The 18,791-nt window shown below is 42.0% G+C and overlaps 1 protein-coding gene across 1 annotated transcript in view; it reads left to right on the top strand.

The window, feature by feature from the left end:
• The first annotated feature begins 2,112 nt into the window (after positions 1-2,112).
• LOC131957803 (somatomedin-B and thrombospondin type-1 domain-containing protein) overlaps positions 2,113-18,791 on the top strand; it is a 55,315-nt gene continuing 38,636 nt past the window's right edge. The window contains exon 1 of the mRNA XM_059322595.1: positions 2,113-2,137. Within this exon, the coding sequence (XP_059178578.1) occupies positions 2,113-2,137 (25 nt within the window). The remainder of the gene's footprint in view (positions 2,138-18,791) is intronic.

Raw genomic sequence — 18,791 nt, 5'->3', positions numbered from 1 at the left:
ATTCTATTAAATGCTACTAATCTTAAGTTTAAAATAATTACAATCTACATACTTCATAATAAATATTTTTAGATCAATTATAAAAATTCCAATGCGTATACAGCCTACACACATTACATTACATAATTAATCCTAAGTTAATTTGCACTCTCTAAATATTTAATACATAAAAGTATTAACAAATATCATATATTTGTGACTTTTTTTTCCTGTGACTTTTTTTCCTGTGACTTTTTTTCTGTGTTTTTTTTTCCTGTTTTTTTTTCCTGTGACTTTTTTTCCTACATTCGCACCAACAGCTCCTTACACTTGTGGAAATTTCTGCTTCATACAATACATTTTCCCACCGCTGTAGTTAGACTTTTTGTCCCTAGTCCTATTTTATTCTGGGGTTATCGGGAAATCCCAATTTCACAAACTACAAGCCCGGGATTAGTTTTTAATTAGTTTTAAAATTGAAGTCAGTGTTTTTTTTTTTTAAGGATGATTGTTGTAGCATGAAGATCTGTGATAGATTAAGGTGTAGGGGTGGGGGCGTTAGAGGTTGGTTTGCTGTATGACAGACAGTTGACTGTCTAGCGAAATGATGCATGTTGGACGACATCCTATGTTGTATCGTACAATATGTATATGATGCGCTGCATGTGGATGTATGCCGGTGTAGGCTGTTTGCTGTTTATGTTGAAGGTTGCTGTATTTAAGCTGCTTTAAGCTGGCTGGGTGTGTGCTGTATTCCGCTATAGGCCGGATTTAAGTATGCCGTTGTATGTTACTGTATGCTGTTTGTCGCTGTATGTGGTATACCGTTGTATGCTGTATGTATGTTGTATGCTGACTGAAAGTGTGTAGAAGCTGTACCTGACGACCGACACTTGCCAATTAGTCACGTGACCAGCAAACACGTGACCAGCAAACACGTGACCTATGAACCTATCACAAAAACGAGAGCCACTTTTAATTTTTGATGACCCCGAAATTTGATACAGAAAAAAGGTCGTGCTCTGACGAATTTTGATTAAAAATGTTTCCCATCATGACACCCCCCACATCCCCGCCCTTAAACTATAACCCCGTCAGTAGATGACCCCCGACCCCTACAGATTTAACCCTTCAGTACGCTATGTTCGACAACTCTTGCGTGCATCCCATACGAAACTATGATATTGTCCTCAGCCGGGTTTACATTACAAGAGCTGACTTTGAATTATGTCCCCTCTTTTGTGGAGCCTCTTTTGTCTCCCCTCGGTGGTGTCTTTCCACCTCCTGCCCTCCCCTAAGACGGAGGCAAAAAATTTGTAGCACTTCAGTGCTTCTAGTATTACCTTTTCCCACGATGGTGTATGTTTGGGTGTTAGGGGCTCTCAATTCTTTTAACAAAAATGTGTTAAGAACTCCAGTATCGCTTTATATAGGGTACGTCAAACATAGTTTAAAAACCCCTGTATTGCTATATATAGGGTACGTAAAAAAAATATTTTAAGAACCTATGAATTGCTATTTATGTTGGGTGCGTCAAACAAATTTTAAGAACCATTGTATTTCTATATATAGGATAAGTCTAACACATTATAAGAACCCCTGCATTGCTATATATATATATAGGGTACGTCTAACACATTATAAGAACCCCTGTATTGCTATATATCAACCCTTCAGACCAACGCCCTCGTCCTATCTTCACCTTTCACCGGTCTAAAAAAGACTTCACCTCTCCCCATCCCCCCCCCCCCCCTTTAATGAAGTCGGAACGTCATGATGATACACCGGTTATCAGGTAACCAAATATTCATTCATAAACTTCACTGCACCCGGATGCACCGATGCGCACGACTGAGACTACGCTTGTATTGTATGCTTTTTTTTCCATTGAAGAAACTGCCTGTCGTGTTTTCAATGAACAAGTGTAGCTTACAGCTCCACAATGTGGTATACAAAACCTGTTTTAGTAAAGAGCTAATTCATAAATATTTCTCTCACATTAATATAAAAATCTATGGGAGATTTGTAGATAGAAAAGGATAGAAATGCAAATTGTAGACAGAAAATGGCGAGGGATTTTTGGTCAGACAATTCAGAAAAGATACGATCTACAAAGCTTGGTACAGATAGGCCATGGCGCAGGAGATGATTCTAGAAGGTATGGCTTTGTAACGTGTTGGCTGCTAGGATAGGGGTGGTTAAAGCCGTTGTCGATCTCAAACAGAGGTCATATGATTCTCAAAGGTACGGCGTGGCCGAGGAGGTAGAGCGCTGGACTGCTTATCTGAAACTCTCGAGTTCGAATCCGGAAACAGAATAATTAAAACCAGATGTAGGGCTAGGGCAAGAATTAGGTCTAGGGTCATAGATAACCAGAACCCCAGTTCCCCGTGGGTGGGGGGCTGAACCACTCGGCCTCGCTGGGTGCTCACCGTGAAGCCACACCACCTGTGGACCCCAGTTCCCCGTGGGTGGGGGGGGGGGGGCTGAACCACTCGGCCTCGCTGGGCGCTCACCGTGAAGCCACACCACCTGTGGACCACCGACAACAGCCAGGGACATCAAACGGTATTTAATGAGGGATTTCGCCGGCTAATCTCCGTGTGACGTATTACCACCCCTCCCCCACCCCCTGCCAGGCGAATGCTGGGAATGCACGCATCTGGAAATGAGAGTATGTCACGTGATATCATTACCTGCAGCATCTGTCTGTCGGTTAGATGAGAACAAAACTACACAGGTGGTTACGGTCATCACGTGATACACAGGTCGGCGTGGTTAAAAAATACGTTGCGGTTAACGTTACCAAATTGGGACGGAGTGGTCTAGGGTAGAGAGCTGGACTGCTAACCCGTAAGTCTCGAGTGCGAATCCGGGTTCAAGTCAGTAGACCGACCCTGAGTCCACCCAACTCTGATGGGTACCTAACTCACGTTAGGGAGAGTAAACTATGCTTCACTTGCCCTATAGACAAGGTTTGAAAGAGAAACTTCACTTTTTACTTTTTAACCTTACAAAGAATGATAGTATGGCCTTTTCTAAGGGTTATATCTAGGTATAATTTACGGTTAAAATTAGGATTAGTACTAAGAGTTAAAATTTCAGTGACGTCCATTAATGAAATTAAGCGATTTTTTAAAAGACGACTTTATACCATTATTGTGGACAGCGGTACGACACATACAACTAGCTAACAAGTAAAAACAAAACACCACATGCTTGTGATGTTTTGACGAAGCTGTCAAAAACTTGTTAGTTCAACTGGTTCACGTCAAGATAGGACAATACTTGTCAATTCTCGGTGTCAAAAAACGGCTTCATCAAACACACAGGGCGATATAGCCGCCAATACACAATTAAACAAAGTGCTCAGGTTTTCGTTCAGACTTTTTTGCTCTGGGGTGAGGGTGGGGTGAGGGATTGAAGGAGATTTGAAACTTTCGAAGTACGGGAGTGGGGGCTACGGTAAAAGTACACTTTTCTCTGTTTTAATATAAAATTAAAAATAATTAGTTCAGATAAAGAGGTGCCCTCTTTCCCTGTCTCTGTCTTCTCCCCCCCCCCCCGGAAGGGAAAAGGCAACTCCCGGAGAGTTGCCTGAAAAATAAATGCTAGAATTGACTTGTTGGACATCAGAGTCAAGTATGACTTCAGTCATGTAAGAGTCAAGTATGACTTCAGTCATGTAAGAGTCAAGTATGACTTCAGTCATGTAAGAGTCAAGTATGACTTCAGTCATGTAAGAGTCAAGTATGACTTCAGTCATGTAAGAGTCAAGTATGACTTCAGTCATGTAAGAGTCCAAGTATGACTTCAGTCATGTAAGAGTCAAGTATGACTTCAGTCATGTAAGAGTCAAGTATGACTTCAGTCATGTAAGAGTCAAGTATGACTTCAGTCATGTAAGAGTCAAGTATGACTTCAGTCATGTATCTGATTTTGAAAGCTTCACCCACACAAAACTGCGCATCGTCACTAGACAGAGCGGGTGTGGACCGGAAATGGAAAATCTTGGCCGGAAGTGAAGGTTTAGTTTCAGACTGTATTGAGCACTATTCAGTTCGTGTGGGTGTGTGGGTGTGTGGGTGTGGCTCCAATATCAGTGTCTGAAGCCCTAAATCCCGGTCATCGCATGGACCACACGCACACTGGGCCGTAGGACCGGCTGACCGGTCGGCCGGTCACGGTCTCGGCGTCTGTGGATTAGTGCTGCATGAGATGGACAGGGTTGTCAATTAAAGAGAGACCAGCACCATCTGTAGCTTCAGCTTCACCATCACCGTACCATCAGTCGTACCATCAGATCTACCATCACCGCCTGTGAAGGCCTATCCACTGTCCCTAGATCCGCCTATGTATCCACAGTCCTTATTTCCGCTGTTTCATCAGTCCCTAGATCCGCCTATGTATCAACAGTACCTAGATCCATCTATACACAGACCCCAGATTGACATGTGTAGGCCTATCCACAGTCTCTAGATCCACCTATATATCCAGTCCCTAGATCCACCTATATATCCAGTCCCTAGATCCACCTATATAGGCTTATTCACAGTCCCAAGATCCATCTATGTATCCACAGTCACTAGATCCGCATATGAATCCACAGTCCTTATTTCCGCTATGTTTCATCAGTCCCTAAGATCCGCCAATATCTACGGTCCCTAGATCGACCTATGTATCCACAGTCCCTAGATCCAACTATGTATCCACAGACCCTAGATCCACCTATGTATCAACATTCCTTAGATTCGCCTATGTATCCACAGTCCCTAGATCCGTCTATGCACCCACTGAAAGTTAAACACAAGTGCACCCATGACCATTGCCACATTCGGCCCTCCTGTTCGTGCTGCTACACTCGCCACAACCTTTGCCCTTTGCACGTGCAACCCCGGGGCCATTCGACTTCAGATATCGGGCTACTGTTAAAATTTGCCGGCTACTGTTAATCCCTCCTCACCTTCCGGATTATCGTGCGCCGTCCCGTGCTCTGCCCGGAACACCTCTACCCTGACCTTTGGATCGTGAGCCTCAGCGCGAGATCCCGGCACGCTCCGCTCACCTTTAAAGGTCGCGATGACGTCACGTGAGCGATAATTCAATACTTTCATTCTCAGACCGAAAAACAAAATACCGTTCTCGTGTACTAGTATGTATTATGCTTTAAATAGCGGCAACATTAAGACAATTAGATTGTTTTTCGTGTATCGGAAATAGCGTCACGGCCCTCCGGAAGTAAATACTAACAGCAGTCCTGAAATATTTTGTTTTGCTTGTTTTCTGACTTTGAAGACCAAACTACCCCCCTCCAATATAGGGCTGGTAAGTAGGTCACCAACCAGTAATTTGGCTAATGTAGGTTTTATTGAGCCGTAGAACTGTTTGGTGACCTACTTAACAGCCCTATAGAGGTAACTGAGATTTGATTACCTTTACTTCCCCTGCACTGCTGACAGATTGGTCCGAAAGGGTGAGATACAGACAAGGCACTGATAGAACATTTATTCTGTTTCCGTTGCTTAAATATTTGTCGATTGACTCTACTTCACCTGTCCCGTTGACCGATTGGTCCGAAAGGGTAAAATTCTGACATAAAGACAAGACATTGCTAGAACATTTATTCTCTTTCCGTTACTTACATATTTATCGCATCTCGCTAGTCAATTTCAGCTTGAGTTGCCGCTCTTGTCCCCCCGAGGGGGGAATTCTCTCTCGTGGAAAATTGACTAACGAGATTTCGCCTCCGTGGACCCGAGATTGTTTGGTTGTTTTCTCGTAGGTCCGCACAAGCTATCTCCGAGGAGAATTAGGGTCAGCTCCTCGGGATTCTATGTGCCAGATTTTTTTCGCGTGTGTGGCCAAACTTGTTTTTGATTATGGTCGAGGTTTTATTTTGTATTCCGAGGGTGAGGTGAATTAGAATTGTGGGGTCATGTGAAAACGACGGCAGGGTAATACAGTATGGCATCATTTTCCTTGCCAGTATCGTTGTTGTTATCTGTGGTCGGGAATGGAGTCTCGATAAGGTGGAGGGTTAGGGGTGGATTTTTAAAAATTCAGGTTTAGGTCAGAGATAGAGTAAGGGTTAACTCAGGGTTTGAATACTAAAACACAAGACAAGGTAAAAAAAAAATCGGATATACCCGACAGATAAAAATAGGTTTACGGCGACACTAGAGTCTAGTGACTAGACTAACTCATAATTATTTTGATTATCTGCCCCCAGCGTCATTAGTTATCTCCCTTTTGGTGATTTGTTACATACCCTTTAGCATCGTTGTCTCCCCTTATTCAGCACTTTTTCTAAACCCTCCAGCACACATATTAAAATATGAAGATTCAGCACATATCGGCGCCTTAAGCCGGCTTTAGATTTAAACCTCTCCCACGTTAAAAAATAAATAAACTCAATAAAACACGTTTCCTTTGGTCATGAATTGACTAAAAATGTTAAGAATTTTATGTAAATTTTAGCCCAGGTTACTTATGCTTCCCTTCACCTCACTACTATACCATCTCGTACTACAACTGCTATCCATTCGTATCTTAGTGTAGTTTAGCTAGAGGCCCCCGTCATCCAGCGTCTATCTCACCAGTATCTCACCAGAGCATTATCTCCGCGTTAGCAAGAGGATTAGCCTTTGACCCGGTAGAGATTAGTTAATCCCAGTTTTTAAGAATACGGGTTCAGGTGGATTAAGTTCGTCGCCTTGCATTTTTGTGTGGGTACGTTTGTAAAATTTAGTGTTAAAAAACGCGAGGTTTTTTTGTTTTGTTTTTGTTTTTTGTTTGTTTAGGATTAAGGCTAGAATCATTGTGGATTAGGCTAGTCTTGTTTTCAATACTAGACATAGTTGCTGCTCCGGTACCTGATAACGGAAAAGTACCACTTAAAGTCTAAAATATCGATCTTAACTTCTATCATAAAGTAAAACGTTCCCTTTTCAAACCTGACGGTCTACAGGGCAAGTGAAGTAGAGTTCACTTGTTTCTGTGACCTCGGCATAATAATGAAGAGTAATGTAGTCAGTACTATGCCCAGCCGCCTTTACTTTCCCTAACGTGTTGGGTGGACTCAGGGACGGTCTAAAACTTCTATCATAACGAATTTTTTTTTTTTTTACTGTCGTTGACCTACTTCTGAAGACAGTAAATTAAAACTGCCACGCGCCAAAGTACGTTATAACCACGTGACGTCTTAACCACGTGATCGCCACTCAACCAATCGGCGACAGCGACAGTGTCGGCCACTTAACGCCAAGCGTGTTGGGTCCTTAGCCGCTGCACCACCCTCTTAACCGCATTGCAGTATGAAAAGGTTCTTTCCGGTAGACGGTGGCGTCGCTAGGGTCGTCTGCCCCGGCGAGACTGAGGCGGAAGTTGAGACAGATATCGGCTGTATTACCTCTCTTCAAGTGTTTAGACCCGATGCTCCATAGAACAGTTGAAGTAGAGTTTATCAGTTGTTTTTTTTTTAAAAAACTTCGGCATATGAATATATTATGTTCTCAGTACCTGTCAGTTTTCGAGTTAGCAATCATGCAATCATGCATTCATTCACTAAACCACCTCAACAATCTTGCGCTTTACCACACTTCCACGCTGTGCTACAAAAAGAAAATTCACCGCAGCAATAAAAATAAAAATCAGCCTCATGGAGAAATTTACCTACGACATAACCTCAACAGTTCAATTAGACCATAAAACTAAACTATTTAAATTCTTTGCCAACCACTACCCACAACACCGTTCTGTGGTACCACTATAGCGCAGGCGAAAGTGTCGCTTTAACCACGCGAGTTTTCGGTTACTATTCACTTCATCCCACGACAGGCCGGTGTAGAACAGCCCTTGACGCCATCTTCACGTCGGCCGATGAACGTTTATAGGGGCGGGCTAGTTAACACTCCTATTCTGATAATACTTGATTTTTTTTTGTCACGTGGTATGAATGGAGTAACACTTGACATTTGGGTGAGTTTTGACATCTGATGGATGACATCTTTGTTTACTTTTTGTAGAGGCTTGACGGTAAATGGGAGATTTATAAGATTATTTTTAGAGAGTAGGGTCAAGGTTGTTCGTTTGTGTCAAGATGTCTTTTGAAATATAGTATAGGGCTATTTTTATATCGAGAAGTAGGTCATGGTGTCGCTGGTGAAAATGTAGGTCAGTGTGTAACTGGTTGAGATATTGGTCAGTGTGCGATGTAGGTCAGTGTGTCTCTGGTTGGGATGTAGGTCAGTGTGAGATGTAGGTCAGTGTGTCTCTGGTTGGGATGTAGGTCAGTGTGAGATGTAGGTCAGTGTGTCTCTGGTTGGGATGTAGGTCAGTGTGAGATGTTGGTCAGTGTGCAGTATTAGTGATGTCAATGTCACATTATGAAATGCTTTTTCTTCTCTATATCTACCCTACTCCACCCCCACCCCCAAGTCCCTAATGATTGAGGAATGTGGGGTGCTTGGGTAACATGTGGTGGTATGTGTATTTTATATGGGAAATTTATGTTGACCACTTGTTAACAATAAAATTCCCCAAGGATATTTCAAAAATGTTAAGGGAGATAAATAACGAAAATAAATCGCCAAATAATTCAGAGTTATCTCCCGATATCTGAACACCTGTGTGTACTTGTGTTTGTTTACCGCCCTCTTTCAAGCCCCGCCTACAAACAAACACTTGCTCACACAAATATGAAACAATAAATATGACATTTCATGTGATATGTCAACTGCCTTAAATCACATCGATGACCCTAACACAATACCATTTGGCTGCGAAATAGTATGTATTTATGTCAAACCTATGTAGCATGCATGGTGGGGTGGTAGAGCAATCGACTTCAGACCCAAAAGCCTCTAGTTCAAATCTCTGGACTTGAGTCTGCATTAGGTCCACTGAGTCCACTCAGCTCCGAAGAATGCCTGGCTCACGTTAAGGACAGAAAAGGCAAAGTTAAATGTGTCGAATCATGAAGAAACAAAAGACTAAGTGCTCCGTATCATATTTAAATGGAATAAAAGCGAGTCTCAAAGGGGCTGGGCATAACGCTTACCAACACATTTTTTCATTTGCCGAGGTCAAGAAAAACATGAAACATGAAACCTGAAACACTTCATCTGCCTTATGGATCGTTAAACTGAAAAGGCAACTTTACTATGTGACATCATTCAACTGTAATGGTATACAATTTTGCAACCACATATGTCTGTTAAAGAAATCGATTTGAAATCAAACTCTTTTCAAGATTATATCATGTCGTCACATAACTTTTAAAGCGGGCACTCAAATATGGCCGTAACATTTTCCATGAGAGCAGTTAGGTATATAGTTATATATAAGTACATAAAGTGGGGGGCTATATTTTAAACTATTATCCATGTTTCTTGTAACAAGTAAAGTGGTTAGCGGTATCTACCACTTAGGTGACTGTCCTACATAGTAAAAATAGCGTAGCCTGTGATCCACAGAGAATAGTTGGATTTTCCTGCAGCTAATGTAGATCAAAGTAGGCCTGATTTTCTTGCAGCTAGCTTTTGGCTGCTAGATCAAAATAGACATGATTTTTTGAAGCTAGCTTTTGGCTGCTAGATTAAAATAGACATGATTTTCTTGAAGCTAGCTTTTGGCTGCTAGATCTAAAGGTCTACTATTCAAGCAGTATCTTACCATATCCCCCACCCACCCATACCACCCACCCCCAGCATTACCCCCCCCCCCACCCCAGCATTACCCCCCCCCCCCCACCCCACCCACCCACCCATGTCATTATTGTATTTTGAATTCTCTCCTACCCCACTTCAGCCACTTACCCCTGAGGTCAGCTTGACCTTGCTGTCCAGTGCCACTTCCGCCTGTCAGTGTGGACACTGCTACGATTGGCTGATCTGGTCAGGTGGTCACAACTTCCAGGGCTGATAACTCTTGAAGCGGCCGGGGACAGGGGGGGGGGGGGGGTAATCGCCCTTGCTGTAATCGAATGTTGGACTGTGTATTTTACCCCCCTTGACAGAAAATGATCCAGAAAATGATCCATGAGACTGGTCAAAGTACAGCCGTCTATTACCTACTTTAGCCGTCTATAGCCTTCTATAGCCGTCTATTACCTTATATAACGTCTATTACCTTCCATAGCCGTCTAAGCCTTCTATAGTATTCCATAGCCTTCTAGGCCGTCTATAAAAGCCCTGAATGCCGGGCCACCCTTGTTCCTGATACAAGTTAAGCCAACTGTTTTTGAACAATTGACGGTCCAGAGTATTGAACTTAGTACCGCCCATGTTCTTAATGTCATGGCCGTGTTTTTTTAAAAAACAAACTTGCCGTTATCTGTGGAGAAATTATAACGTAGAGAAGCAATATCCACAATTACACTTTATGTTTGTAATATGTGTAAGCCGACGACAATTACATTTAATTCCTGGAGCCATTTCAAATTTAAATTGTTTTAAAAACAATTTAATTGCTGCACAAGTTGAGAATTGTTCTGTCAAAAACTTTCAACAACTGTAAAGCTGTAGCATTACGCTTGGAGAACACGAAATCGATCGGGGGGGGGGGGGGGGGAAGTTTGGTTGGGGGGGGGGGGTAGTGGAGTTTGGTTAGGGAGGGGTGTGGTGGTTTGGTTGTTAAAAGAAATGCGCCACTACAGATTTAAGAACATTCGGTAATGTTTCTGGAAAACGCATTGTCGATTTTTCTAGTAACAATGTTACAAAAGTGTAGAAATACAGCGTAAAAAATGTCTGTCTGTACACGATTTGACGGTTGTTCAAGTAAGCGTAACGTTGCTCAGGCTAAAATAACTCACCTAAATAAGGAGTTATTTTAGTCCTTGTATTTCACTTCCGGTGTTACGCCTCCTGCCCACCCCCACCCCCGCAGATTACAAATGTCAGTTGAATGATCAGAGAGCGGAGGTCGATGGGTCAGGGGGAGATTACTCCCAATCAGTTAACTCGATTCAAGGAATGGCAACGCTGGCCAGACACTATAATTTTGTAGTTATCTCACCTTGTACTGGCGGTTCTAATACTGTTGTGTGGCGTATTTAAAAATATACAGGAAAATGTGAAAGGCGCGCCCACATACTTCATGGCCTCCAGTTTATTGGCCAGGTTGGGTCTGCTAGTGGCCCAGGTAGGTCCTTTAAGTGGCCTAAGTCGACACTGCTCAAGTGGCCCAGTGTGGCACTGCTTCATGGCCCATAGGGTCTATACACTACCAGCTACACTATATCAAATTTTAATACTGACCAAACGAGGTTATAAAGACACGATTTGATCTACATTATTAGCTTCACAAGTTAAAATAATAATATAGTAGGGGGAGGGGTGACACTAAATTGAAAATACAAAACGGTTGTAGGGGTGGGGTGGCGCCCTTAGTTACCGCATCGGGTGACACACAACCTTGTGACGCCACCGATTAACTTCCTTGATTGATAGCAACGAGTCTCATTATGTATAAGATTTCGCGTTTCCTCCGTACTTCATCTATACACGCCAAAGTAGTTCAGTCACAGTTTTAGAACCATCGCGCTAAAAACAACACAACACGTACATGTTCGATCTTCTTAAACAAAGAGCAGTAGACTGCAATGTACTGTTATCCCTCGTCTCTATTGGCTGACGCCATAAGCACGTGATTTGAACACGTGATCTAAACACCGAACACAACCTTCATGCTGTATTCTTGGTTTAGTCGTACTTACACACAACGACAAAAGGTAAAAATACATTTAGAAAGTTGTACATGTTCATTGTTGTAATGCGAAAATCATAATTTTATGTCCGATTGAAGATTAATATAAACAAAACTAGAAACCTATGACGAAGGATTATAACCTTTGGCAAATGCGAGTGTACGGCTAATCGAAGCGAAAACCCCAACCAGCAATTAGTGAATTCGGTTTTAAATGCGAGAAAACACCTCCCCCACCCACCCCCTCGTCTCCGCTACACCGTTAGCAATCAACAACCAAAAAAAAAACGCACACGGCCTTACTACAGAAATAACATGATTATTTTTGGCACGTGATCGAAATCTATTTTTACTCCTTTTTTTTTCTCTTTCACAATAACTTTTTTATTTTTTAATTATTTACTTCGTGTAATTAAAAGTGCTATTTTTAATGTACAAAATATTTTACGAAAAATTAAAGTACAATTTTTTTTTTTAAAGTTGATTGCTGAACAAATTTTTTAAAATATCCCAGCATCTTGTCTAAAACTAAGCGTTTCTTGGCTTAATTAATTGCAATTAGTGTGACGTCACACCGAGTCCGCCCATCATCTCCAACATCGGTCCACAATGGCCGTCCATTAAAACCAGCACCGTGGCCGTCCATTAGCATCAGTACATCGGCCGTTCGTTAAATGACGCATCTAATCATTAGCGAAGATGGCCATAAGATAACATACTCTTTGTTTTTGTAAACATTCTCTTACTTTTTGTGACGTTGCTTTAAGAAAGACCTTCCCGGGAATTATGTGATCAAGCAGACATGAGGAGAAAATTGCTGGGGAATCTCGATTTATAAGCTTCCAGTAATAAAACGGGCCAGATCAAATTATTGGATTTTGGCCAGACCTAATTTAAGACATTTTTTTTTCCAATCTGAAAAAAAAAATCAGTGTTTCAAAACAAACTGGATAAAAGGTTGGATATCATATTATGTTTCTTAATTTACTTTGCGATGTATACAAAATTTCTGTAACAAAGTAAAAAAAACAACCCTACAATATGTGTTTGTGTGGGAAAAGCATTTCGACACAAAATAGCTTTAGTGTTGGTGTACAATTGCTCACACATGGCTGGTAGCTATGTAAGTACGTTCATCTGTGGTGTCTAATGTCGGACTTGTATTACCCATCGGTCCAAGAGGCCACAAAAAGAAACATACCTGGCCACTGTTGGTCTTAAGATGTAAACAAGGTCACGTGATTACCGTGCTGTCGTGTCTTTATTTTGAAAAAAAAACCGGATATTTTATTACGGCTCAAAAAATATTAGTTTTCGAGTCTTCATTTTGAAAAAAATTTGCTGACCATTTGATGGCCGCTCAGAAAAATATTAGTTTTCGGGGCCTTGTTGTGCAGTTAAGCTCGCTAAAACACAATAAAAAAATATCTGGAATTTTTTTTTTTTTTTTGTAAAACATCACTTGACATAAAAGCATGTTTCGGCATTAAGACTTCGTCAGAACAAACAACACGGTTAAAATAACATGCGGCTTGAACTCTTTGATGAGCTCCAAGGAACGGAGGGGGGGGGGGGGGGTGTAGGGTTGAAGCGATAAAATGTATTTACCTAGTTAGTGGGTGCGGTTAGGCGTGCACCGATTCCGCACCAGAATGTGCACAGAATGCGCACCAAAATGTATTTTCAGCATTTTTTTAAAGCTTGAGGTGCATGTTGCGGTGTAGAGTTAGGTGCAGATAATGTGGATATTTAAGTCTGGAGTTGACTTGATATAATAAATGTGCGGGGTTCTTGGGGACAGATGGGGGTTATAGGAAGTAGGGGAACACATGGGAACATATGGGGCAAGATAAAATTAGCGGAACAAATGGGGCAAAATAAAATGTAGGGGAACAAATGGGAACATGTGGGGTAAGATAACATGTAGGGGAACATATGGAAAAATATGGGGCAAATAAGATGATGGAAATATGGATCATAATGGAACATGTAGGGCAAGGGAACTTATTGAGGGTTATCAAGTGGGGAACATATTGGGTACTAAAAAACGGGAGAATAAAAAGTTTAATTTTAGGCAATATATATATTTTTTAAAGTAGGCCTACGTCATTATTGTGTTTCCGTTGACTAGTGGTAATGTTTATAGAAAAAAATTCTTGAAATTTTTTTTTTTTAAATAACCATTAAATAAAACAGGCGCTAATGGGGCGAGTGATCGCGACATTTGTAATTTTCTTATGGGTGGTTTCCCCTTGCTCCTGGCGTTGAAAAGTGGTTGGCGTTAATGGAGGCCTTGATGGGTGCATGTCCACGTGCGGGTGACACGTCCGCTTCGTGTTGGCTCACACGTCCTCGCACGTGCACATCTACCACGGTGTGGGCTTAATTAAAAAAAATGCGTGCTAACTTCGTCGAAGTTAAAAAAAAACAACCAAAACTCACACATTCCGAGGGTAAGTAATAATAGGAGCCATACGTGTGACGTAATGACAGTATCACGAGTTGTCCTCCCCTTGGCTAATGGCACCGACAATCCCTGAAGCGGAACCACGCGAAAGGAGTTCACGTCTGATTGCCTTTCCGGTTCCATATATGACGTCACGCGACCAGCCGACAAAAGCTGCAGAAAGCGTTATGGGTGACGTCACAGTTTTCTAAAACCATCTTAAACAAGCAGGGAAATAACTGAAGTGGGGATGGAATCTGTGAAGAGCGGTGTTGTTATTCTTGTACGCCCGGAGTTCGATTCTACGGTCAAATGCATCCTTTATCTGAGAGTAGCTGCTGCTGTAAGGTAGCAGGCGGACCTTGAGTTTCGAAAAGGTGACTTTACTCGCGTCCTCGCTAGTGCATATTACACACAGTGCAAGAGAAACAAAACACATTTGAATTACAGTTCTTCCAGGCCGTAGACTCTAGAACAGAGGACCAGATGGCATTTTTTATAAAAATAAGCCGATTGGTGGATATTCTTCTCACCGCGGTCCATGGCAATCCACATTCTGCCATCTCCCTCTTAAAAGATCTCTTTTAGCACATATTTGAAATAATATTTTCAGCTTGATTACATCCCAAGGCTTTTCTATAGAAAACTATAGATGTTATTCCCCCCTCCCCCCGCACACACACACTTCTTGTTAAACAACCCCTCTTAATTGATTATAGCGATTTTTTACTGTCTTGCACCAACTTGACCATTTCTAAAAAGCAATAGATTTTGCAGCTAAAAATAGACTTGTACCCACGTGACAGGAAACTTGGACGTAGAGCTCGTTGTTTTGGAAGATCTGTAAACACGTGAATATTTAAATTGTAATTACGTCAACACGTGCAATTATGGTGCAACAAAGATGTTTGATGGGGGAGGGGGAAATGTAAAAGTACTGTGCAAGTTAAAAAAAAAAGTTTCCCTTTCAAACCTGACGGCCTATGGGGCAAGTGAAGTAGAGTTCACTTGTTTCTGTGACCTCGGCATATGAAGAGATAGTGTGACTGTGGAGGTAGGAGTGAGAATTGGAGAGCAAGGGAATATACGGGAAAGAGACAGGGAGAGACAGATCAAGATTGAAGAGAGATCGAGAGAGAAACGGATAGGGACTAAATAAGAGAAACAGCTACATATGAAGAGAGAAACTGAGCAAGAGGGGGGGGGGACATAGAGAAAGATGGAATGAGAGAGAGAGAGACTGCCGTTGTCATTCCCGCTAATTATTTTCACAAAAAGAAACCGTCCCGTTTTTTAATTAAAATGACGCGTAACGTTTGCGCGGGATGTTGACATAATTCGTCATCGTCGTCTGCCCGCGAGCAATTAGTGGCGTCTGTTGACTCGAGGGTGTAATGGGTTATTGTTCCTGGGGGGGGGGGGGGGGGGGGGGGTAGACAGAGGGCGCTGTTTGACTTCCGCTCAGGGAAAGTAATGGCCCTTGGGGGCAATGTCACGTCTTACATAATGACGTGGGCAAACAACGCGGCGGCTCGTGACCAGAGGGCGCTGTCAGGCTGTGGATATTGAGTCACGTGGTCAACAAGCGTTGAGGAAAGGGGGTGGTGGTGGGGGGAGATGAAATTGATGGAAATGATTGTTAACGCGTTTTAAAAAATATGGCTATTGACTTGAGTTGTTGCGTTAAAAGTAGGGGAGGCCACCCCCCCCCCCCCCCCCCCCGCGCTTTTGCAGAATAATCTGATGACGTCATTGACGAAGATTTATTTTTAAAGAAAAGTTATTCTAGTAAATATATATTACTATTTACTAATTAGTCTGTAGTGACTACTGGTGGGTCAGAGATAGTGTTTCTTCCAGACATCTATCTGCCCCCCCCTCCCCGAAGAAAGTCTACCCCCCTCCCGAACGAAATGGAATTTATATAGAAAACATACTTTAACCAGTGCCCCCCCCCCCCCCCCCCCCAAGAAGAAAAAAGTCTGGAAAAAACACTGGTCAGGACTAGACTCAAAATTATGGTTAAATCTAGCGTTACGGTGAAGGGGTAGGGTAGGATCATGGTAGATAAAGCATGACTACTGGGCAACCCAAGCAGAACATTTTGAGGTGAAACGTTTTTCCAAACAAAGAAAAAGTATAGGAATTTCAAAAATGCAAAGCATATTATAATGTGAATATATGTTCAAATTTTCGATACCACGCTAAAATCTCGATTACACTTATTTCTTTTTATGTTATCCTATAATAAAAACCCGATACCGCACATCTATTTTTGTTAACTTTATCGGTATCGATACTACCCGTGGACTCCTCGCTCGCCCGTATCTTAAATCTGCGATACGACGATAATTGGAGCCAGCGTTAACCCTTTCGCGGCCATCTCTATTCTGATAATCCCGCCGAAAGCGGGGTAACTCTAGCCCGGATGTCGGGGAAGTCAGGTGTTGGGGCGACAGATGTGTTGTCGTTTCTCGCACGGCGGGTCCGGTCGTCTGACACGTCCAGGCGATAGGAAAAAAAAATTCAGCAGTCTAAAATTAAGTCTAGTCATCACCAGCCTCAACAAATACTGACACGACGCATGCGCAGACGTCCAAGCGATAGTAAGAAACAAAAAATAAAAATAAAAAAATTCAGCAGTCTAAAATAAAATCTAGTCATCGCTATCCTCAACGTGGACAAGATGCATGCGCAGGCGTCCAAGCGATAGTAAGAAACAAAAAACAATTCATCAGTCTAAAATAAAATCTTGTCATCGCTATCGGTAATACTGACACGACGCATGCGCAGAGGCTACCGTCTGTGAGATTTGGGAAAAGGTTCATAAGGTTGAGCTTCTGACGTCATGAACCGCGTCATGTGTTGCTCAAAAGCTATTTTTAGCAACGAAAAAAAAACCTACACAGCGAATTTTTATCGATAAGAAAATACATTTTGATTCGCACCCTACTAGATCTATAAGACACGCAGAGACAAGGCAGAATTTAGAGCAGGATACAAAACACGGGTGATTTTCCCACACATTTCAGAGGTAAAAATAGTGCGTCGTATGGTGCGAAATCTACGGTCAGTATGAATAACAAATTCAGTTTTTGAAATGTATGGGACTAGCATATAGTTCAATGTTGACCCTCTCTGAATAAGTAAAGATACCCTTTCGGACTAAGTGGGCAATAGTATAGATAAGCTAGATTTCACCTGTTTCTGTGAACTTTGTGCAATCACATCTATGCCCAGCGGCCTTTACTTTCCCTTATTTGAGTCAGGTACCCATTAAAACTGGGTGGACTCAGGGACGCAGAATTCCGGGTTGGTAGTCTTGCACTCTGTCTACCCCCTCCCCATCACACCGTTCCACACGTATCCCTACTATGCAGTTCAGTTCAGTTATAAGCAGCGATGGATAATTCCAATTCGATTTTTTTTTAAATATGAAGACCGGAACAATATCCTTTAACATACATTAAATTGAAATCTTTTTAATTATAAAATTTAGTTAGTGAATTGCCTTAGAATAGATAACATAGCAATACTTCTGGGTGAACTTTTAAAAAAAGTTTTAATAAAATTGTATCTAATGTAACAGGTGTTAATGTTTAGTTTAAGAAATATCCCCAGGCTATAGTCCTACCATCATTAAAAAAATTTACGTCTTTTAATTATCTGCCATAAGTTTTAGACACACCCGCACGTGAGGTCAACCCGTCCCCTGAGGTAAAGAACCCACTCACCCCCCCCCCCCCCCCCTCCTACCGTCTTGGTTCACGGGTTTACTGCTAATTATATGACCCAAACCCTAACGAGACCAAAGCGCTATGGCGGATTTTTAAGCACACGCCGAAACACGATGGCGGGGAGATTGTATTGCCAGGTTTAATGAAGGCGCCATTTTAATTTATCTAGGTCGGTTGTTGTACTGCTTCTAGGTCGAACGCTCTACTTGTAAAAAATATGAATTGTGTTAAAAGTCACGAACAAATATTTTTTTTTTTTTAGAAGCAAAGCAGACTTGTTGAATTTTGCTTTAAGAGTAATTTCCCTTGTCAGAATGAGTTGCGTTCCTTTGATTTGTTTAGACTACGTGTTTTTAGTGGGTGAAAGCTGACTGTGGGAGCTTAAGCGAGCATGTAGGTGCATCTGTGAGTTAAATTTATGCTCCGAGCTTGATGTTATCTTTTTTTTTTCTTGTTCAACAAATGTATAACACAGCTGTTTAGTTAGGAAACAGATTGCGTTAGCCTGTAGGTTATTACAGGCTGGGCAGATTTCTGTGTGTCTTAATGCCAGACGTGTTTCACTTGTATTCTTTTTGACTTTGTGTGGTTTGTCTGGTTTGTGTTTGGTTGTGTGTGTGTACTTGTGAGTGAGTGTGTGAATTGCTATTTCAAGTTGTAAGACTGAATCTTCTTCTTCTTCGTTCTTAATTTTAAGTTTTGGAAGGGATCGAGCCTTATCTGCCAGAGGGTTTGAACTCGAGACTTTTTTTTTCGAATTTATCAACCATGAGCTTTTACCGACTCGACCATGCTTCCATCACAAGGATTACGTGTCAACTGGTTATGCGTCATTGAGGCCATTGACTCCGATTCCAGCCTGCTTTTCTTTTAGGATTTGCTTCCATAGCCTTTGTCCAACCAAGAACAAACTACAAGGCAGC

Source organism: Physella acuta, unplaced genomic scaffold (genome assembly GCF_028476545.2).
Source record: "Physella acuta isolate Inbredline_101_S28 unplaced genomic scaffold, ASM2847654v3 ptg001267l, whole genome shotgun sequence".
Classification (NCBI taxonomy): domain Eukaryota; kingdom Metazoa; phylum Mollusca; class Gastropoda; family Physidae; genus Physella; species Physella acuta.
The sequence above is the reverse complement of the archived record's forward strand: the minus strand, read 5'-3'. Positions and strand labels throughout refer to the sequence as shown.